Source organism: Papio anubis, chromosome 5 (genome assembly GCF_008728515.1).
Source record: "Papio anubis isolate 15944 chromosome 5, Panubis1.0, whole genome shotgun sequence".
Taxonomy (NCBI): domain Eukaryota; kingdom Metazoa; phylum Chordata; class Mammalia; order Primates; family Cercopithecidae; genus Papio; species Papio anubis.
Window position 1 is genome coordinate 133,627,273 of NC_044980.1, and position 24,168 is coordinate 133,651,440.

The 24,168-nt window shown below is 40.2% G+C and overlaps 1 protein-coding gene across 16 annotated transcripts in view; it reads left to right on the forward strand.

The window, feature by feature from the left end:
- The window catches only part of LOC103885453 (protocadherin alpha-C2), a 216,067-nt gene that overhangs the window by 180,683 nt on the left and 11,216 nt on the right, over positions 1-24,168 (forward strand). For all 16 annotated transcript variants that reach the window (XM_017959957.3, XM_017959960.3, XM_017959956.3 and 13 more), the window contains 2 exons: positions 3,498-3,556; positions 5,491-5,579. In XM_017959957.3, the coding sequence (XP_017815446.2) occupies positions 3,498-3,556; positions 5,491-5,579 (148 nt within the window). The remainder of the gene's footprint in view (positions 1-3,497; positions 3,557-5,490; positions 5,580-24,168) is intronic.

Here is a 24,168-nt window from a genome sequence, read left to right on the forward strand (position 1 = left end):
ATAGGGATCTTGGGGCCATCTTGAAATTCTGCCTATCAGTTTATATCAATGTTCACAAAATAGCACTATGAAAAATCTGCAGTGGATATATTCTTAGTAGAGTTCTATTAGGAAGGAAAAGGAGGTATTATATGCAGTCTTATGTCCCAGAGGGCAATTTATTGATGTCTTCCGCATGGATTTCCATGGTACGAAGATAGCATATTATTTCATGGAGTAGTTGTGTGAGTTTATTAATAAAATAGGGTATTTTAAACTTATTTTACTTTAAATCTTAGAAGAAGTGATTCATCCTTCCGTAGCTCAAATATCCTATGTTATAAATCACAAATAATATCATTACAAGATAAATTAAATCTTTTTTTATAATTTTAATAGGAACTGAAGTGTATTCTTATTCTTCAGTAATACTACATCACCCATATGGACTACCTAATTGAATTTTTCTACATATGGAGTTTTGTGACCATTATTCTACCAAAAGACTAACCTTTGAAGCAATAGGACATATTGGAATTCTTTACCAATAGAAAGTAAGCATAGTCCTGGGAGGTACCATCTAAGTATTAAAGAACTAAACAATCAGTTATTTCAACTATGATTGAAATTGTGATAGTAATATATGTCTTACTGTGTCAGATATATCAGTAGTCAACCTTTCAACTTGAATTTTTCCAAGTTTAATCAAGTTCTGGATGAAACTCATGTACATTTTTTTTTACTTTTAGTTTTGTGTTGTTTTAAATCAATATCCTGAAAACTCAGAAGTAAAAAAGAGAAAGAAGAAAAATATATGTAATTTCATGTAAATTTATTTAAAACACAGACTTTTGGCTGGGCACAGTGGCTCAAGCCTGTAATCCCAGAACTTTGGGAGGCCGAGGAGGGTGAATTGCCTGAGGTCAGGTGTTCAAGACCAGCCTGGCCAACATGGTGAAACCCCATCTCTACTAAAAATTCAAAATTTAGCCAGGTACAGTGGTAGGTGCAGGTGCCTGTAATCCCAGCTTCTAGGGAGACTGAGGAAGAAGAATTGCTTGAACCCTGGAGGCAGAGGTTGCAGGCAGCCGAGATCGCACCACTGCACACCAGCCTAAATGGCAGAGTAGGACCCTGTCTCAAAAATAAATAAATAAATGAACAAATAAATAAATGAAGTAAAACACAGACTTTTGTGTTAAGGGGACCTAAACATGACTGTCAGCTGAACTCAGCAATCAGGCAAGTAATTTAATCTCTCTAAAGTTCAGATGTCTCATTTTTGCAATTTAAGTACAATAATGTTGACTTATGCATTATAGTTCATTTATTTAAACACATTTTAAAAACCTCCCAAATGCCAGAAGCCTGCTAGACTCTGACTATATAGCTATGCTTTTTTGAATATCTGAAGATATGCATGTGTCTAATGAGTAAAACAGATATAATCCCTTTCATAGAATTTACTGACAAAGAAAGAATTAGGATACATGCAACAGTATGTAATAAAGTGCAAAATCTAGTACTGTGTAGCTACTTAAAACATATTATATGCTTTCTTCCTTTCCTTTTCCCTGCCTGATCTTATTGCCATAAGAAATCTTACTGTGATTTTGGCAAATGAATCTGAGAAGGATATTGTTGCTGATGGACTAGTATAGAAAATAGCAGCATGACAAATTAAATGTGTCATTGGGGAAGTGAGATTGTATAATGAACTGAGTTTCCTGGTCAGTCCTGCTAGAACTGTGCCTTTCAGCAAAATGAGTTTGATGATTTCATTCCAAAGATCAAGTTGCAGCAATTTTCATCATGAATGTTACCCAATCATGGAAAAATTGGCAACATTTCTCAGCAGATGTTACAGTCTTTCTTGAAGAAAGGTTCTCTCAGCTGACAAGCTAACGATAGTGCTGCTGATGGCGAGGGGAGAGATGGTGATGATGATTGATTGATAAAAAGTATTTCAGTCATATTTCCAGGTTTATAAGATGATTTGCAAACATTTTCTCTTATTCCCTCTAACACTGCTAGTAGATAATGGAAACTCCTTTGGTCTGTAGATAATTTTATGCTATGTTATATGGAATATCCATAGCATTTTGTGAACTCAAAAACAAAGGAGGAAGCAGCTTGCATATGCATATCTTGCTAGCAGATTGGTAGAATAGAGAGAGCAGTAAGTGTGTGAGGACCATTGAGGTAAATTGTCCCAGAGTTGTAACTTTTTCTGGGCCTTGACTTTGGCTAATTCTCTGAATACCAAATATCATGTAGCCATTCACAAATCTGTCTGAAAATTGAGATGGTGATCATTTCTCTCCTGGGTGTTATGAAGAAATGTGTTTATTAAATACTTTGCATCCCTTGAAGGAACTACATGAATGATAGGAATAAGAATTATTGGTAGGTTGGAATGGTCTATTGATGTTACTATGGCTTTGTTTCTACCAAATATGGTAAGTATAATGTAGAGGAAAATACAAAATACAACTTTTATCCCCCATTTTTTCATTCAGCTATACCTCAATATTCAGTGACAGGGCCACCTTAATCTCCACCCATGAAAACACATCTAGAGGAGTGTCACAAGTTTTTCACAGTGACATTTTTGCTTACTGATACAAGACAGTGATGATGACTGATGATGTCTCAGTGATTTCTGAGTAGCTTCTAACCAGCGCGTAACTCCCCCAACAGTCTTTAAGTCTTTGGGTGCCCATATTTTCCTCTTTGTTCTCCCCCTTCAGACTGACAGTTTGTAGAGAGAGGGCAACAGATCTTTCCAATACACAACTGTTGCAAAATATAGCAGGTTTTTCTTGGATTTCAGCTACTCCCTGTTAAACAATCAGAGCTTAGTGAACAGTGATTCAGTGAGGAGGGAAAGCACTCAGGAAGGAGCAGGAACAAGTACAAGTTTATGAAAAGGATTAGGTAGCAAAACAAGGTCAAACTCTGCAGTAGTTTGTTTTCCTCTCCCTGCTATCCCTCTTCAATCAGCAAAGAGGCTGTTATCAGTTGCTGGGGTTATGACTGGGCACATCCGCCCTGGGTCAAATATGCTGCAGTCTGCAAAGCCAGCAGCAGATTGCAGTCCTCTGCAGTCCAGCCAGGCCAGCAGAACTTGTGTAGCCATGTGCCCTGTTATAGCTGTGATACTGAATTGGGAATGGGGCACTTGAGGGCAAAAGCAATGAAAGCTTTTCCTTTCTCAAAACAGACTGTTCTTCCCGTAGTGTTTTAAGAACACAGATGTGTATTGGGCAAGGCAAAGCCAAAGCTGGCCTTTACAAGATTATTAAATCTGGTCTTCCAGGGTATCTAATCTGTGTAAGGACTCTGATGAACTAATTTTCTTCTAAAGTGCTATGTATATAGATATTATCATAGAGTTACACGTGAAATGGCTCATTCAGTACTTTTTTTAGATGCCCGGAAATATTTAATTTTAACAGCATCCCCGGGAGAACATTGTCTTGTCATTTTAACAGAAAACTCTCTTTGTGATTTTGCAGCCACGACAGCCCAACCCTGACTGGCGTTACTCTGCTTCCCTGAGAGCAGGCATGCACAGGTATGTATTTCCCTCCTCGTTCACTCAGAAGTAACCTTAACTTGGTATGGCTCAGATAAACTGTGTCTCCATAGACCAGAAACAGCTGTCAAAACTAAAAAGCTTCAGGTACTTTGCCAGGAAAATGCAATTTTTTTGTCCCTGTGTCTATTCCTTGAAAGATTGCAAATGGTCAGTGCCAAATGCTTATCAAGTGCTGGAATATAGAGTCCTCTGTAAAATCACAGAAACAGGCCGCTGTGTATTTTCTCCCATCAAAATTTCTACAGGGAAGTAATTTCAACCTCCTTCATCCCTCTCTACCTATGCTTTCTTTTCCTCCTTTAAAAACAATAATTAATACTCATGCTTTGAGACTTGGGTACATTGTACAATGTATTTACATACATGTTGTCTACCTTGTTTTTTTTTTTTTAATCTCACATTGACTGTTACATCCTATTACCCTCAATAACTGATTACTGTTGTTCATGTTCATGCCTCTTATAGTGTCCTCATCTTTCCCATCTGTTGCTATCTTATTGTTATCAATGACATGGGTTCTTCAGAGGATGAGCCATGTAAAGGGCTTTTATTGGATATCTGGAGACCAAACCTAGCTTACTTTAAATTAACCTAGAGTAACAGCATTAGTCTAAGACTCAGATTAAATATAATTTTGCTCTCTCTACTTTGTCTCTCTGACAGTAATTGATTAACTACCATTATTTCTGGAGGTGATCTAGTATCCATGCCATGGGGCCAAATAAAAGATTCATTATTTGCAAATGTCTTTGGAAACCAAATGGGAAGGACGAAGAAACAAATGATCACTGGTCAATATAGTGAAACCCCGTCTCTACTAAAAATACAAAAATGAGCCAGGCATGGTGGCGGGTGCCTGTAGTCCCAGCTACTTGGAGGGCTGAGGCAGGAGAATTGCTTGAACCTGGGAGGCCAAGGTTGCAGTGAGCTGAGATCCCGCCACTGTACTCCAGCCTGAGTGACAGAATGAGGCTTTGTCTCAAAATTAAATTAAATTAAATTAAATTAAATTAAATTAAATTAAATTAAATTAAAGGGTCCTCTAATTTTGATGAGGATTTTCTTGGACATTTTCTCTTAGGATCCCACTTATTTCTTCCTTCCTTTCTTCCTTCCATCATTCATTCATTCATTCATTCATTCATCCATCCAACAAATATTTGAGAGATTAATATGTGTTAGTATTAGACATACATAAATGAATACTGCACCTTGTTCTCTTTTCTCTTGAACAGTATTATGTTCTATCTCTGCTTGCCTCTAAAGGTCTCCCATTTTGTGTCTCACTCCCAGCAATGTTTTATGCTGAATTAGTCTCTTCTGAACTGAGATCTGTGAGTGGTGGTGATCAGGTTTCTCTAGTCTCAGGAAATACAGGGTGGGTCATCTATGCCTAAAAGATATAGAAAGAGTAAAATAGAAAATAAGGTTAAGAATTAATTGGATAGCCAAATTGGAACAATACTCCAATTATCAGAAAATAATTTTAGTGTGTTTTCTTCTTTAGAATAGAGAACCCGAGAACAAGAGAACCTACAGGAGAGTCTTGGAGCTTTTGAGAACAAGCCCTCCTCATCTGCTTCAGCATCGAGATGTTAAAATGGCTTAGTCCTCTGATGGGCTTCCTGTTAGATTTAGTGAGCACTACATGGCATTAATAAGAAACAAAATTGCCATAAAGATAGAACATGTGTATTCCTGGAATAGTATAGCAGGCAGTAAGTAAGTCAGCAATGCTTCTGCAGTTTATGCAGGGTGACTGCTCAGCAATAATTGCTTCAGTTCAAGCATGAGCAGAATGTGTTAGCTGCAGCCCTGTCTTCATAGATGTAAGCAATTTCTGAGGGTGGAAGAAGAGCTGGGAAAGCATTTATGATCTAACTGTTATCTGGGTCTGTGTGTTTATTCAGCTCTGTGCACCTAGAGGAGGCTGGCATTCTACGGGCTGGTCCAGGAGGGCCTGATCAGCAGTGGCCAACAGTATCCAGTGCAACACCAGGTAAAGAGCTGGGGGTCTCTCCATTCTTTCTTGGGTTCTAGAAAGTGATCAGATGACCTATTTTTGTAAAATGAGGAATGTTGATGGCTCTTTTTCTTTTATCTTTTTGTTCTTCCCTTTTTTCCGTACATACATGATTTCCTTACATATATGATTATTTTGATTTTATACCTAATGCTTTTCAGGAGTTGAAAAAGGATAACATAAGAAAAGTGTGCACGTGTGTGTGTGTGTATGAAGTTTTTGGGATTTGTTTGTTTGTTTAAATCAGGTACCTTTCAAATGCTTAGGCCATCCAAGACATGCTGAGAAGATCTGGTGGCCTTATGCACAGAGATGACACTGTTAACAAAGATCTTTTGGTTGAAGACTATGGAAACCCACCCAAAGTAGTAAGGAAAGAAAGAGAAAAAGTAGGAAAGAAAGAGAAGGAAGGAAGGAAAGAAGAGGAAGGAAGGAAGATGGTTTCTCATGGAAGTGGAAAGTTATCAGAACCAAGGCATTGTTTTGAGTTCAAGTCAAAGTTAATCTGCTTCTCTCTGCACATCAACAATATTCTGCAGACTGACTTTTAGTGCCTTGGCATGCATGTTGCCAAACATGATCGCCTCACAATTTCTTAGTTTAGAGGAATAATAGGGACCCTTTCCTAATCCAAACTTTCAGGAAAGAGAACCTGCCAAGTTGTGTAAAAAACCTAATGACTGGGTGAGTATAGGAAAATTGCTTAAACTCACATTTCCTTGGTATCCTTATTCTTGCCCTATCACTAAAGCAGGGTCATGTAATAGAAATATGGCTTTGGAGGCCCATAGCTGTGGCAGTTTTCAGAAAGGGAAGATTAAGTGTTAGTAGAGACACAAAATATGTCTACTCTAATCCTCTATTAATAGAACATCATGATGATAATAGTAGTTACTAATTATTAAGCCATAATATGCCTTGATACTGTGCCAAGTACATTGTATGTGTGGTCTCATTTTTTCTTTAAGTCAAGCTTGCAAGGGATTTATTATATCTATTCTACATACGAGAAACTGCAGAGACAGAGAGATTAAACAATGTACCCAAGTTCACATAGCTTGTGAGTGGCAGAGGGTAGGATTCAAACCCAAATGTGTTTAGTTTCAAATCCAAGTATATCTGGCACTTATATTCATAACATGGCTGGCTTGCAAGAATCCATTCAAATTCAAATACATATCTACATACATAACAGATGACATAGAATGTGTGTGTAAAAGGTTTTTTCCCCAAAATAATCAGATGCCTTTCAAATTATTAAGTAACATGCAGCTAAGGGCCCATTTTTTGCTGGCAACTCTAAGGGCGTTCATTGATTCTAATCAGCCAGGATTTGCTATTTATGGATGTTGCACAATTCAACTAAAAGTCACATTTGTCCAAAAAATATACAAGTTGAAGCAATTCATTAGAGAGCTAATATTGCCAGATTGCAAGGGAAAGAACACAAAATAGTTCATTGACAAATCTGTACCCTCAATGCCAATGATGGAGTGAAGACATGATGGAGGAGGAAGTGGTTTTAGATTGCCAAGTGTTGCAGGATGTGGAAGCATCTGGGAAGGTGAGAATTTCCCAAAGAAGCCACGTGAAATCATGACTTTCTACCCTGCCTTTGTTTCAGTTTTTCTTGCTCTTATGGAGGCATTGTAGGTCGACCTGGTGAGCCAAAAACTAACTTTGAATACATTCTCCCTCCCAGTAGTGATGCTGGTTGATGTGTATTCCTAGGTAAATGTGGATCAGGAACCATGTATCGATATTTCATACATCTGGCCAGGTCCCTCTTTCAGATTCAAAAAATGTTAAGAACCTATCTTTTTTACAGAGATAGAGGAGGGGATCTCCTTGTTTCCTTTTTTACTGTCCCAGCCCCTCTTGTATAACCCATTTTATCCAGAACTGTGCCTGGCTGCTGACACATGAGTCACAGTCTTCATGGACTATGCTGGATAGGGCTTACATCTTCCAGCTACTCCGTGGCAACCTAATCATACTTTTCAATACATACCTCTGCATCAATGATGTAAAGTTAAAGGGATTCTCTACTTTCTCCCCATCTTTCTGGTACTTTTAGGCTTTTAAGACTCAATACATGTTCTGCACTGCTTGGAGGGAATAATAAAGATTAACATTATGATTTCGAGTCAGATTTGAGTTGAATTCTAATCCCAAGCTTACTTGCTGAGTGAGCATAGACAAACTGCCTGAATTCATATTTTCTTAATTACCCTCTCTGTAAATTGGGTGTAGCAATAGTAATAACACCTGTTTTATTGAGTTACTGTGACTAAAGGAGAAAAAAGAACTGAGCATAGTGCTTGACATATAGTTAATAAATGTCTAATTTTTTTTTTTTTTTTTTTTTTGAGACAGAGTCTCACTCTGTCCCCCAGGCTGGAGTGCAGTGGCACGATATCGGCTCACAGCAACCACCGCCTCCTGGGTTTGAGGGGTTCTCCTGCCTCAGCCTCCTGAGTAGCTGGGACTACAGGCGTGTGCCACCAAACCTGGCTAATTTTTTGTGTTTTTAGTAGAGATGGGTTTCACCGTGTTAGCCAGGATAGTCTCAATCTCCCGACCTCGTGATCCACTCACCTTGGCCTCCCAAAGTGCTGGGATTACAGGCGTGAGCCCCTGTGCCCGGCCTCACTGACGAATTCTTTTGCTTTGTTGAGAAACTGTTCATTTATTTTCACAGTCTGCAAAAGCCTAAGATAAAGATGCCACACTCTGAAGGGATCAACAAGGGCATCACCAAGTGATGTTTTCTGCGGCATAAACAAATCAGGCATTAAATTGGTTAATCCTGATTACTGGCCCCTTTCTCTAGCCTCCCCTTTGTGTGAGCAGACCCGGACCATAGGCTTTCTTATTTCCTTTCAGCTTCCCTTGAGACTGAGCAGAGAGAGAAAATTAGCTAAATTGGGAATGCAGGGAATACGGTTGCAGCCTCTTCTTCAGATGGAAGAATGTGTTTGGGGGTGGGGAGGGATATTAAAGGGCCAGTTGCTCATGTTACAGCTCTTTTTAACTTCAGGAATACGAATGCCCTGAAGTGGTTTTAATGAATGCCCTCTTGTGATCAGTTCCTAGAGGCAATCCCAGAGGTTATAAAAGGACTGCCTCTGTCTGTGAGGGAACTGGTCTGGCTTCAGTAGGCCAGGCTGCTTTGTTATCTGTCATTGGTTCTTCCAGCTCCTCTTTCTACATTTCAGGGGATCTCAGGCCTTACCTAAGGCAACAGTACATTAGTTTTAGAGTGGGAAATTTTGAAAAGTTTTGAAATTTTCTGAACTATTTTCAGAAAAGTTCAGAAAATTTCAAAACACACAGCACTGCAGAAGATAACATTATAGTTTCTCAAGACCCCAGGGGATCTGGGACTAAACAGCGAAAGATTAGTTAGGTAGGGGAAACCACTAAGGCAATGAGGCTTAGTTGGAGAACCTTGGTTTAGACAATGGTTCTCAAAGGAGCAGCAACACCAACAATACCCAGAAACTTGTTAGAAATGCAGATTCTTAGGCTCTATCCTAGACTAATGAATCAGAAATTCTCAGGATGGAGGCTGGGTGTGGTGGCTCATGCCTGTAATCCCAGCACTTTGGGAGGCTAAGGCGGGCAGATCACTTGAGGTCAGGAGTTCAAGACCAGCCTGGCCAACATGGCGAAACCCCATCTCTACTGAAATTACAAAAATCAGCTGGGCATGGTGGCGGGCGCTTGTAATCCCAGCTACTCGGGAGGCTGAGGCAGGAGAATTGCTTGAAACCTGGAGGTGGAGGTTGCAGTGAGCTGAGATCGCACCACTGCACTCCAGCCTGGGTGACAGAGTGAGACTCTATCTCAAAAAAAAAAAAAAAAAAAAAAAAAAAAAAAGAAAAAGAAAAAAAGAAAGAAAGGCATTCTCAGGAATAGGACCCAGCAGTCTATGTTTTAAAAAGCCTTCCATGTGATACCAATCTACTCTAAAGTTTAAGAACTGCTCTAAGGTCAATATTCCTGAGGTTGTCTTATATCATTACAGGCTGAGAATCCATGCACAGAAGCCATCTGTTTATGGTTCTTGTGAGAAGAAGGGGGCCTTTTCCCATGCCCGAGAGATAATTGTTAAGAGCTCAAGCTTGGGAGTCAGTGACCCTTTCTGAATTCTACCTCTGCCACTCAGTAATTGTATGTTCCTGGGAACATTACTTAACTTTCCTGATTCTCAGTTTCTTTCTCTATAAAATGGGGAGAATAGTGGTGTGCACCTTATAGGGTTCTTGCAAAAATGAGATGAGATAATGCACATACATTGCAGAATCTGAAGAACAATAAGGGTTTAGTAAACAGTAGCTATTTTTAAATGATTTTTCAAGGTATGAGTCTATCCTTCAGCTTCAAAATTTAGACCCAGGTTGTTCTGAGTATTCTCTGTGGGAAGAATCTGCTATAGAGAAGATTTTTTAAAGTGCCTGTCTCTTTGTTTCCTTAGGGGATTGCTTTTGCCCTGATTTGCCACATCTCTTTACTCTGTGGAAAATGGACACAGTTTATGTGCCCTAGTTTTATATGGGGATTTATAATCTTAATTGTCTCAAGGATTCTTACCTCTCTGACAAAACCAACTCCCCATAGAAAGACTCCATGGAGACTCCATCTGTGGTCCTTCCCCAGAAAGAAAGCATGATCCTTAAGTTTTTCGGAATCTATTTAGGAGCACTGTCAACATGAATTTTTCCATTTCATGAGTGAGTGCAGTCTCAGGCCTTGTTGGAGAATTTAGAAAGCATGCTGTTCCACTAACCTGTTCAACCTCAACTTCTGCCGTTGTCATAGCAATGACAGTCCTGGGAGGTGTGTTCATATCCTTATTAGGAAAAAAACAAATGAGGTCAGGGATCTGTGTGAGTGGGGCAGCTCCCGCCTGTGAGTATCCTTCGCTCTCACCTGCCATCTGACAGCCCAGGAGTGCCAGCTTGGCTTAGCTTTCTCTACCTGAGGAAAGTAAGTCCTCGTAAGATGCACTTTTACTTTCTGGGGGTGTGAAATTCGTTGTGTTTGCTGGAATTCTCTTTGCAGCTTATGATAAAGAATTTGTTTGTTTTGGATTGACCTGAAGGGAGGAAGCAAGGGTGTGGGAACGGGAATTAGCATCCTCTACCTAGGAGAAGCCATGAAGCTTACTTAAGTCTTTGCTGGCTCCATCCATTCATGACTTTCTTCATCTTGTTCTTGGGAAAACACTCTGTACCTTCCACTTTTAATGGTCATGTAAATAAAAGACTAGAATGGAGATTTCCTGGTTTTCTGAAATTAAACATTTTTGTTTATGAAAAGATTCTAAGATAGTTCTTTCCCTAGACGCTCTGTATTTCCTTGGACCTCTCATTTGTCCCATGGTAATTATTCTAGGATTGGTGGCCTGGGCAGAATACAGTCATGATTAAGACCATAATACATAATAAAAGAGTTTCTTCCATAACAGTAGCCCCAAATAGAGATCACGTGTCTCCTGAAACCTATCCAGTCTCATATGCACTCAGATGTATGCTCCTGGATATAACATTTTAGAGAGTGTAGCGAGGAGAATAGAGCAACACTGTTCTCTTAGGCTGCAGTTTCCTTCAAGCCCCATGATGGAGAGAAGCAGGCTAATGCAGGGTAAGGGAATAGAGACTTACTATAGTTTCTTCAGTTATCATTGATTCCTTTAATATGCCAGCTACATTGAAGCAATACAGTCTGGCCCCTGAAAACCTTGTCAGGAGAAACAACTTTTGAATATATCTTGAAAAATAAAACACTTTATCCCTTCTTTTGTTTAAGAGGGTTGCATAAAACAGGAAAGTTTCTGAATTACACTCCCTTCTAGCTTTCTTTATATACCATTCTTTGTAGCTGAAGTTTTAAGCCCCTTGTCAAAAGGGAGATTCAAGTTTCTGCTGGGGAGATGTCAGTGTCACAAAGGGCCAAGGAAGTGGGGGCTCACCAACTTTGCCACCTGCCTCAGCTCAAAGGTGATGGGCCACCTGTGTGACTGAGAGCTTTGTGGGAAAGAGGATACGGAGGGTGGAGAGTCTGCACTTCACTCTGTGGGAAAAATTGCTGAGATTGTTTAGAATTGGTAGGCTTGGAACTCCTCCTGGGAGGTGCTTCAACAAGAAAGACCTGCTTATAACCTGGGTTGAGGGCAGAGGAAGAAGATAGTTTGTAATTCCTTTAAGTTTTACGGCTCCGGCAAGCCCTGTCCTCAGCCTCACTGATACAAGTAAACTAAAAATGAAAGTCTGCCCTAGTGACAGCAAGGGTCTTTCATGGCAATATTTTAAAATAAATTCTGCCCAGATTTCAAAGGCAGAATTTATTTCTGCCTCTTCAGAGGCAGTCAGCTTTGCAGTTGAAAAGGTCATTGCCTAATCTGGAGAAACATATTCAGTTCAAGCACTGGCTAGAGACTAGGGGCCCCCCAGGAAAGGGCCATAAGATTAGTCACTGCCAGGAAGCCTGGCAATGAGTATGTGGACTGGAGAGAAATCTTACTCTGCCTCAGCACTTAGAGTCTCCATTACTCACAATCAGAAAAAGAGGGAGAGCAGAAATAGATGGCATTCCACATTTATCTCAGTGAGACCAAGAGCTTCCTCAGCAACAGCCCTGTCTGAAATGGTCTATCTCCAAGGGCATGGGCTAGGCAAAGGATGGGAAAAGTCAGTCCTGAAGATGGTAATACTAAAGGAAGTAAGGGGGAAGAAGGATGCTTGTGCTACTTTTGAAACAGGAAATTGAGAGCTTTGTAGAAGTCAGACTTAAGAGGCATAATAATAGAAAATTAGGGTATGAAAAGGTAACTTTTAAGAACCAAATGTGGACCTAAGAACACAGAGAAGTTTATTGTAACTAGCGTTGTGTTCCTTGTCTGCTGGATCCCAAACAATGTACCTTCGGTCTTGAAATTATAGATGCCATTACCTGTAAAAAACCAACCAAACAAACTTTAAAAATAAGTAAAGTCTGCCCTGTACAGAAAGCCTAAACAAGCAAGTTTGTTGGTGATGTTCCAAGAAGGTTCACCAGCTTGGGCTTTCTACCAACATTGTCCCAATCTTGTGTCCAGAGCTGTTGCTGTAGTTGGTATCATGTGTGAAGCTGAAGAGAGAGGTGACATTCCCCAAGTCTTCTCTCGTCTTTTTCAACTGTGCGTCATAAATACTGTCTTACCCAAGAACACACCTGTTGGATCTCTTTTCCCATAATCACTTGGAGTCAGATGAGTACCGTAAAGGTCTGTGGTAAGACGAAGCCTCAGCCAGTATTAATGATTTACATTAGATGCACATCAAGCTGCTTTCAGAGAGTCCAGATTTGTGGGGATAAGAGCATCACTAGGTATATAAACAGCCCTAGGGTGGATACCTTTGAGCCTGTGAGTTTGGCTCTGTGTTGGACGATGAACCATGAAATAGAGCCCTGAGGACATTGTTTTTTTTAAGTATATGTTCCAGTGAGTGGGTCTTTGCTGGGTCAAGTGTTTTTTGTTTTGTTTTGTTTTGTTTTGTTTTGTTTTGTTTTTGAGATGGAGTCTGGCTCTGCCGCCCAGACTGGTAGAGTGCAGTGGTGCGATCTCGGCTCCCTGCAACCTCTGCCTCCTTGGTCCATGCTATTCTCCTGCCTCAGCCTCCCCGAGTAGCTGGGACTACAGGTGCCCGCCACCATGCCCGGCTAATTTTTTTTTTTTTTTTAGTAGAGACGGGGTTTCACCATGTTAGCCAGGATGGTCTCCATCTCCTGACCTCGTGATCCGCCCGCCTCGGCCTCCCGAAGTGCTGGGATTACAGGCGTGAGCCACCGCGCCTGGCCTGGTTCAAGTTTTATGCGTCTTTAAATCCCATACTGTTGCCTCCTGAATTGTAGAAATAGTCTCTTAGAACAAGAGAAAGGAAGACATTTATTGAGAACTGTGATAAGCGCTTTACATGTGTTGCATACTTAACTTTGAGAGAAGTACATTATTATTCCCATGTTTCAGATAAAGAAATTAAAGCTCATAAGAATTAAGTGGCTTTCGGCCGGGCGCGGTGGCTCAAGCCTGTAATCCCAGCACTTTGGGAGGCCGAGACGGGCGGATCACGAGGTCAGGAGATCGAGACCATCCTGGCTAACACGGTGAAACCCCGTCTCTATTAAGAAATACAAAAAACTAGCCGGGCGAGGTGGCGGGCGCCTGTAGTCCCAGCTACTCGGGAGGCTGAGGCCGGAGAATGGCGTGAACCCGGGAGGCGGAGCTTGCAGTGAGCTGAGATCCCGCCACTGCGCTCCAGCCTGGGGGACAGACTGAGACTCCGTCTCAAAAAAAAAAAAAAAAAAAAAAAAAAAATTAAGTGGCTTTCTTACATTCACACAGCTAGTAAAAATGTTTTTTGCTCCCCATTGTATTCCCAGTGTCAAGCAGGATGCCTAGCACACAATGATGCTCAATAAATTTTGTTGAATTCATAAATAAATGCAGTGGTAAAGGCAGTATTTGAACCCATGTCTACTTGCTGTTGAACCCTATACACTTAACACATTACTATTACCTTGTCCTGCATGATACATGAAGGGAATAGCTTGGTAACTTGGAAGAGACTATTTACTGTCTGAATTCTAGGCCAACCATAGGGGGTCTGGATTTATTTCCCATTACTGCTGTAGCAAGTTAATCATAAACTTCATGGTTTAAAACAACACAAAGTATTATCTTCCAGTTCTGGAAGTCAGAAGTCCAAAGTGAGTTTCACTGGGCTAAAATCAAGGTATGTTCTTGCCACTATATAACAAGGATCCACTTTCCTTTCGTTTCCAATAACAGGCTCCTTATTTCTACCTGAGCCCTCACCGGCAGCACCTTTAATGTCCATATTTGTAACAACAATCTGTTCATGACAATTTAGGTTTGCTCCTCACTTTTTTCTGAGTCCTCTCTAGTAGAGCCATTAATATGCGTATTTCTACTAGCAGCCTGTTCAAGGTAATCTAGGCCATTTCTATCATGCTCTTCAAAATTCTTCGACTCTGCCCATTTCCCAATTTCAAGGCCACTTGCGTATTTTTAGGCATTCATAACAGCAGAACCCCACTTCTAGATACCAAAATCTGTATTAGTTTCCTAGGGCTGCCATAACAAATTAACACAAAGTCCCTTTTGCCATGTAACATAATATATTCACAAGCTCTAAAATTAGGATGCAGTCATTTTGGTGGGGCCATTATTCTGCCTACCACATGGTTTTTCATGTTCAGGCAGAAGTGGCTCTGTGTGTGTGTGTGTGTGTGTGTGTGTGTGTAAGTTAATTTCAGTAGAGAATGAACTAGCGTAGAGAAAGAGAATTAAGATGAGATGTGTCATGGAAGAACAGTGACTGATGATGCTAACTTTGCTCAGTCAAGAAGCATGATCCATTTAAATCATGCTTTCAGTGATCTACCCAATCAGATAAACTCTCCCTTCCTGGGAAGAGTAAGGAAGGAAGTAGATGAAACATGAAAAGTTTTTTTCCTAGCACATCCCTGCAAAGAATGGGGATATTGGTTTGGTGGGCATTCCCTTTTCTAAGAGCAAAGGTGGAAATGTGGAGAGAGGAGAAAAATAGTTCCCAATACATTATTGTGTTCTGGACTTAGAGATGTTGTTCTGCCCCAGGTTTAAGAATATTGTTCCAAGAGTTGGGAGCAGGCAAGAGAGGACAGTACTCTTTAAATCACCCAGAGGCCAGTCTGTAAGGATTCAATCCTGGGGCATGGTAGATAATGGAAAAGTCACTGTCACAAGTGATGCCAGGAGATGGGGCAACACATATTGCCTGCCTTGTGTGCATCTAGTGTCTGTGTCTAAGTGAAAGCAGATTATATCCAGAACTTCCCTGAAAAAAAGAAGAAAGAGCCTGATTGGTGTATATGTGTGTGTTAGGGGTTGAGGGGTGGGTGATGCTCCTGCCAATGTTCCTAAATCCCACCTGCTTTTCCTGTGATGCTTCCTGTGTTGTGGATAGGAGGGTAGGATGGTTCGGGGTCAATTTTATGGATGCATATGTATCTAAGGATGTGTTTGGTTTTGGGGAGCATTTTGTATAACAACCTTCACTCTAGCTCCCTCCTTGAGATTCTAAACAAGCTGGATATCTCCAAAGCTTAGGCCCTCTCCATACTTACAGGAGCTCTGACTGGAGATGAAATCACCCTTATACTGCTGACAATTATTAGGCCATGAGACCCATGAAAGAGTCTCCCCAGAGTCCAGCATCCCCTGTGGGCTGCTTGTGTCACCAAGATGTCAATCCAACTGCTGTTCTTGCAGTCTGCAGTCAGCAGGGCTGTGTTTATTCAGCGGTCAGTGTCACATCAATTTCCTTCTGTTGCAACAAGTATAAATCGATTCTACATATTTGCCTTTGGGAAATTTCTTTAGAGGGAAACCCACTAAAGCTAATTTCTTTAGCTTTTTGGTATGTTTTCTCTGAATCTGGGGATTTAGAGATATAAATTGGCTTCTTTGGTCTTTTCTTGCCCAGGGTCACAACCTTGCCTCCAGGATAATACCTTCTAAATGTTTGTGATTTGAAGGGCACTACGAAGATCCTCACAAAAACCACCTCCCAGCCAGGTCCCTGGGACTCCATCATTAACCACCGTCATCAGCATTTCTCTTTTAAAATCCTTATTCATTCCTATTCTCCTTCTTTCTTTCTCACACACACACACACACACACACGCATACACACACACACACACACGGGAGAGAGAGACAGAGAGAAAGAGAGAGATAAAGAAGTGAAGTATATAGTATCCTTTCTAGGGATGCTTTTCTTGGCTTGGCTCCAACGTAGAATTTTGTTGGGACCCTCTACATATAGTCATGTACCAAATAACGACACTTTGGTCAACAATGGACCACATATGTGACAGTTGTCCCATAAGATTGTAATACCATATTTTTACTGTACCTTTTCTATGTTTAGATACACAAATACTTGCCATTATATTACAGTTGCACAGTATTTTCTACAGTAACATGCTGTGCAGGTTTGTAGCCTAGGAGCCACAGGCTATACAATATAGCCTAGGTATATAGTAGGCTATGCCATCTAGCTTTGTGTAAGTACACTCTATGATGTCCATACAACAAAAATGCCTAGTGATGCATTTCTCAGAACATATCCCCATTGTTAAGTGATACATGATTGTAGTCATCATCAAACATTTATTAAGCACTTAGGTCAGGTCAGGCTCTGTTCTAGGTGATGCAAATATAATATTAAATATAACACAGTCCTGCACTTATAAATCTAACGGTGAAGGCAGAAATGTAAAGAAATATGATGGAAATATTATATTGTCATGTGATAAGGACCATGATAATGCCCTACATAGGCAGGGTCAATGAAGGGGAAGGAAGCTGGGACAAACCACCAGGGCCTGTTGGTCCAGAATGGGACCCAGGGTCTATCTATGTCATAATCAGTTCAAACCCTAGGTAAATGAGGTAAGCTGTTCTGCCTTTCTTGAGACAGTCCCCAGATTGTTTTCACAGGGCCCAAACACTCTCAGCAACCATGAACAATGGATGTCGTGGGTCCCCAGAAGATGGAATTGGAAATTCAGGGGACTAAGTCAGAGATTATTTGACATTTAATACTGGATATTGAGGCCAGGCGCAGTGGCTCACACCTGTGATCCCAGCACTTTGGGAGGTTGAGACGGGTGGATTGTGTAAGCCCAGGAGTTTGAGACCAGCCTGGGCAACTTGGCAAATCCCCATCTCTACAAAAAATATAAGAATTAGCCGGGTGTGATGGCATGCACTTGTAGTATCAGCTACTTGGGAGGCTGAGGCATGAGATTCACTTGAACCTGGAAGGCGGAGGTTGCAGTGAGCCAAGATCACACTACTTCACTCCAGCCTGGGTGACAGAATGAGACCCTGTCTTGAAAAAAATTTAAAATACTGGGTATTGCAGGATGGCAAGTAGGATGTGGAGAGGAGGCAAAGGAAACAATGTGTGCATGCAAAAACAAAAAACAAATAAACTGAATTGTATAGCCTGGGTTAATAGGATGAGTGCATTTGATGGATGTGGTGGGATAAAGAGATGTTAGGAAATGAGATCAGAAATGTGGACTGGAATCAGATTTTGTAGGACCTTAAACGTCCTGCTAAATAATTTGTAGTTTCATTTGTTGACCATGGAGAGCCACTAGAAGGTTAGTTGGTTTGTTTATATTTAGGAAAGAAGATTCTTGTAAGTTTCCTTTACTCTACTGAATTTTCAAAAATCAACCTACAGCAGTCCCAACTTATCTCGGGAGATATGTTCCAAGACCCTCAGTGGATGCCTGAAACCTCATTTAGTACTTACCTTTATATATATTATGTTCTTTCATAGGCGCACCTATGATAAAGTTTAATTTGTAAATTAGGCACTTGTGCTTTGGGGCCAGTATTAAGTAAAATAAGGGTACTTGAATACAAGCACTTTGATACCGAAACAGCCAATCGGATAACAAGACACTTTCTAAGTGAACTAACAGGTGAGTAGCATAGACAGCATGGATAGGCCGGACAGAGGGATGATTCACATACTGGGCAGAATGAAGCAGGATGGCTCGAGATTTCATCACATTACTCAAAACAGCTTGCAATTTAAAACTTATGAATTGTTTATTTTTGAAATTTTTCAGTTAATATTTTCAGACTAAGGTTGACTGTGGGTAACTGAAGCCTCAGAAATCAAACCTCAAATAATGGGGGATCACTGTGCTGAATAACATGTCAAGATGAGCTATGAGCTTTCAACTTAGTGTTTTTCTTCTCCCAAACCAAATATTGGAAACTTTGGAGTGTTTAGAAAAGGAGAATCAAAACGGGAAGTAAATGCAGCATTTTTTTATTGTAAAAAAAAGAAGGGCGGGCCTTGGAAATGTTCTTAGGTAATCCTGGTGGATTTGGTATGTCATGTCTGAGAAAATGTGAAGAGTGAAGGGCAGGTTTAAAATTTGTCTCGTGTTGGTTTCTGAAGGGAGATAGCATGGCATTGCACAGTGCCTCACATTTCTATCGTATCACTTAATAATTGTGCAACCTGTGCTTCAGATTTATCAATGTGTAAAAGAGGAGAGACCATAGGCTGTTGTAAGTATTAAATGAGATAATGCATGCAAAATGCTTAGAACCATGCTTAGTTCATGGTAGCCACTCAAAAATGTCGTCAGATCTATTACTACTCAATTTAATGCTCCTGGCACTTAACACAGTGCTTGGCACACAGTAAAGAGGATTCAAAATGTTTTTGCTAGATTACATGGAATGGTATGGAAGTGTGCAGGGTGGGGTAGAGGGTTCTCCTATTATCTTGCCTTCCTCATACTGCAGTGTGCTGACAGCACCTCCATTTTGTATCCTCAATGCACAGATACCACTACTTGTCTAGAAATGGTTGCTCAAGGCTGAGAAGTGACACAGCAACACAGAGCCTGGGATTGCTGCCAAATTTTAAGAAGCACAGATTGTAACAAAGTAAGGGGGGAGGGTAGAGAAGAAAAGTTTGAAAACCCAACCAAAGTCAGAAGCCATTTTGTTGTCAGGTAAAATGATGCCTCATAGATTTTCAGGTGGGGCAGGCAGTGTGAAACCTTTGGGAATAGTCAGTGTTAAGATGTGGTGCTAAGGGAGGAACCCAGTAGTGCTCAGGCCTGGGCAAGACTGGCTTCTTGGGGCCCAGCATTTAGAAAGGCCCTGTGTGTTTTGATATACTGTCACTGTCTTGAAGTTCTTAATTATTTGTTAACAAGGGCCCCCTCCCGCCATTTTCATTTGGCAAATTTCACTGGTTCCTGCAAATTATGTAGTTAATCGTGGGTCCAGGCTAGTTTTTGAACCATGTCGGGCTAGTGTTCTTCTGAACCTCTCTCTCTTTGATTTAATTACAGAAGAAACAAAAGTCATAACAAATTATATCTGTGCAGGACTAAAATAAAATGAGTAGTGCCTCACTCCCTACATCCAATCATGCTTTCCAAAAGTAACCACTACCAATAATTTAGCGTGTAGCTCCAGAATTCTTTATATGTCTACATTTTAAATTAATGTATTTTAAAATAAAATAGAATTACATTGTTGAAGAAAGTATTAAACAATACAGCATTATTTGCATAGAAATATTTATTTCCCTCAATCCTATTTCCCTTTGGTGAAGCAACCACTGTTAACAATTTTGTGTTTATCCTCCAATATTTTTTTGAAATTAATCAACTTTACTTTTTAGAGCAGTTTTAGGTTCACAGAGAAGTTGAGTAGAAAGTGTAGAGTCTCATGCACTCCTGCTCTCCCACGTGCACAATGCCCCCTACCCCCGCCACAATGACATCCTGCCCAGAGTGATACATTCATTACAATTGATAAAACTATATTGACATCATTATTGAAACTATCATTACCACCCAACTTCCATGTTTACTTTAGGGTTCACTCTTCCAAATATTTCTAGCATCACTTAACAATGGGGATACACTGAGAAATGTGTCGTTAGGCAGTTTTTTCATTGTACAAATATCATAGAATGTACTTTCATAAACCTAGATGATATAGCATACTACACACTTAGGCTTTATCATATGGCCTATTTCTCTAAGGCTACAAACCTGTACATCATATTACTATACTGAATACCGTAGGCAATTGTTACACAATGATAAGTATTTGTGTATCTCAACATACCTAAACACAGAAAAAGTACAATAAAAATATATTATTATAATCTTATAGGACAACTGTCATATGTGTGGTCCACTGTTGACTGAAACATGATTATAGGGCGCATGACTATATAGAGATTTTCAAAAAGCAAAATGGGATAATGCTATACATATTATACAGCTTGTGTGTGTGCATATGTTAACAAACACCTTTCTCCATTAGTACATATAGACTTGCCACAATCTTCTTGAGTAAGGGTATAGTACTATGTTGTATACGTATATCATAATTTATCCAATTTCCTGTTGGTATCTATGTTTTCTAAACAATGCAATATACATTCTTATACATATTTCTTATGCATGCTTACTAGTATTTATATAGGATAAATTTCTGGAAGTAGAATTACAGAATCATAGGATATAAAAATATCAAATTGGCAAATTGGCATTCACTTACCTGTGGTTGAACTGCACTTGTTACATACTTCCCTCTGAGCCTTCTATCCCCACCTCGAGCTAGTGCTATATGTCACTTAACTCGGTGACGTCATCATCAACAGACTTAACCTCCACAGTTAAAAATGCTAGAGCAAACAGAGGAGAAAATTTGCTTGTGAATCATAATAGCTAACCTGTATTGAACAGTTAAGCCATGTGCCAAGTATTATTCTAAGCACTTTACAAGTATTAACTCCTTTAATCTGTATAACCACACCCAGAAATTTGTGTATTAATATACCCATTTTACTGCTAAGAAAACTGAGACCCATAAGATTAAATAATATCACACATCTAGTAAGGGCACCAGAATCTGAAGCAGAATTGTCTGACTTCTGAGTCTGTGCTCTTAACCACTGCACACACCGTCTCTAGAAAGTTTAATGCCATCTTTATGCCAGAATTTATCTACCTTGTTTATCCTTTAAAACTATTATTGTATTTATTCATTTACTTGTCTTTTCCTCCCACTGTACTGTAATTCTTTGAGAACAGAGTACTTGTCCTAATATTATTCATATTTATATCCCTAATTCCTAATTTAATGTCTGATTTATTGTAAATAAGTTTTTTTTTTTTTTGAGATGGAGTTTTGCTCTTGTTGCCCAGGCTGGAGTGCAATGGCACAATCTCAGCTCACTGCAACCTCTGCCTCCTGGGTTCAAGTGATTCTCTTGCCTCAGCCTCCCAAGTAGCTGGGATTACAAACTTGCGCCACCACACTAGGCTAATTTTGTATTTTTAGTAGAGACAGGGTTTCACCATGTTGGTTAGGTTGGTCTTGAACCCCTGACCTCAGGTGATCTACCTGCCTTGGCCTCCCAAAGTGCTGGATTACTGGCGTGAGCCACGTGCCTGGGCTTGTAAATAATAAGTTTAGTTGAATAAATAACAATGCCTCTGGGAGGTAGCTATTATATCCATTTTACAAATGAAGAAACTGTAAGTCAATGTTAATCAAAGAGTATCCTAGAAAATAGTAGAAAGCAGAATGCCAGAGCTGAGATTTGAACCCAAGACTTTGATACCTCGTCCAGTGTGCTTTCCACCATGTCTAAGCAGCCTCCTTCACTTCCTTCTTCAGAGGGCTATGGAGAGTAACCTAGCAACCATTTCTAAGCTGGAAAATGTCACAGCCCAAAGTCTTCAATCCCCTAGGAGGAGCAGAGCCTGATGGGGAGAGAGTCCTTGGAAAAGAGAATTTCTGGAAGTACTACATTTGGGAATAGGTGGTTAAAGTGGGAGTTGGATTTGTAAAGGAATACTACATAGTAATAATACCCATTCTTTATTTCAGAGTTTCTGCATGACAGACATTGATCTGTGTGATTTATAAGCCTTGTCTCTTTTTAATGTTCACAATCCCATTAGATGGTTATTGTTATCTTTGTTTTGCATATGAGAGAATGGGAGCTAAGAGGCCAAGTGCCTCACTCAAAGTTCACAAATAAGTGGTGAAGCAGATTCCAACTCAAGTCTTTGTTACCCAAGAACCTACATTTTAAGCATTGTGTTACCCCCTGGATATGACAGCCAACTGAAGAGGGGGTATTTTGAGAAGAGACTCTAAAGGGAAATTGCCTTCCCTACATCCCAGGGGATGTTAGCAACCAGGAAACAAGGTAGAGAAAACTGTGCAGCCTGAGCCCTGCTGGGTTGCGGGGGACTCATGGAAAGAAGAAATGTGAGGTTTTTTTTAGCTAACTACGGAGACCAGCCATTCCAATGTTTGAATCTGGGTTCGCAGCACATGATGTCTTTATACTCTTAACCTAGAAATGGCAGAGTTATTTTGGGCACAAAGCAAGAGCTGTGGCTTTAAAAATATGCCAAGTGTATTTATCTCTTCCGCTCCAAGATTACTGAAAATTAGCCCAGCTGTAGCTTGGGGCACCAAACAGCCAAAAAATCTTCTTCCAGCTCAACTCATTCCACCCAAAGAGGGTGAAACACCCAGGAGTAGCAGGTCTAGCAGCCTCTGGGGAGTGGTATTAGATTGGCCTCCCCATTGCTAAGCCTGACATCCAATCACACACACACCACTCTCCCAGCTGCTCTATAGATCAGAATGCTAGGCCTATGAATGGAGCTCAGCTCTGTCTCTTCCCTCATCCCCAAGGCTTCACAAGAAGTAAACAAAACAAACAAAAACTATTTGATTATTGAGCCAAGGAGTCAACGTGAGAATAGTTTTTCACCTTCATTATGAAATCCCTTTGTGGGGCTGAATGTGGTGGCTGACACCTGTGATCCTAGCTCTTTGGGGAGGCAGAGGTGGGAAGATTGCTTGAGGCCAGGAGTTCAGGAGCAGCTTGGGCAACACAGCAAGGCCCTATCTCTCTCTCTATATATATATATATATTTTTTTAATTTTTAATTTTTATTTATTTATTTATTTTTTTTGAGACGGAGTTTTGCTCTTGTCGCAATCTTGGCTCACTGCAACCTCCTTCTCCCGGGTTCAAGTGATTCTTCTGCCTCAAACACTCGAGTAGCTAGGATTACAGGTGCCTGCCACGATGCCCAGCTAATTTTTGTATTTTTGGTAGAGACAGGGTTTCACCATGTTGGGCAGGCTGGTCTCAAAATCCTGACCTCAGGTGATGCACCTGGCTCGGCCTCCCAAATTGCTGGGATTACAGGCATGAGCCTCTGTGCCTGGCCCCTATCTCTATATGTTAAAAAAAAAAAATTAGCCAAACATAGTGGCACACACCTGTAGTCCTAGCTATTCAGAAGGCTGAGATGAGAGGATCACTTGAGCCCAGGAGGTCCAGGCTGGCAGTCAGCCATGATCTCACCATTGTACTCCAACCTGGGCAACAGATATAGACCTTGTCTCTAAAAAAAAAAATAAAAATCCTGTGTGATTTAGGACAAATTATCTTGCTGTAATTTAAGCCTTTGGATTCCTTTTTTATAAAATAAATATGCTTTACATATGTATTTAGATAAATACATTTATAATAGCTTTAATTAATTGTAATTAAATCATTTAAAATTAAATACATGCAAAATACCCAATAAACTGTCTAATCCATAATAAGCAATCAATAGTCCTTAAACAAATGAATCTTCTGCTGCTCTGATCTTAATAAGTAAAATTTAATGAGTGTTTACTTTGCGCCATGCACTTACGCTATGTGCTGTATAAGGATAATTACATTTAATCTATAACAACCCTATGGGGCGGGCACTACTATGATCTTTTTTTACGGATGAAAACTGATTATGAAATAATTTGCCCAACAGCACATAATTTACATGATGTAGCCAGGTTTAAGCCTACTATTCTGATTACAGAGCCTAAGATCTTACAGAGAACAGGGAGTATATTTTTACATTCCCT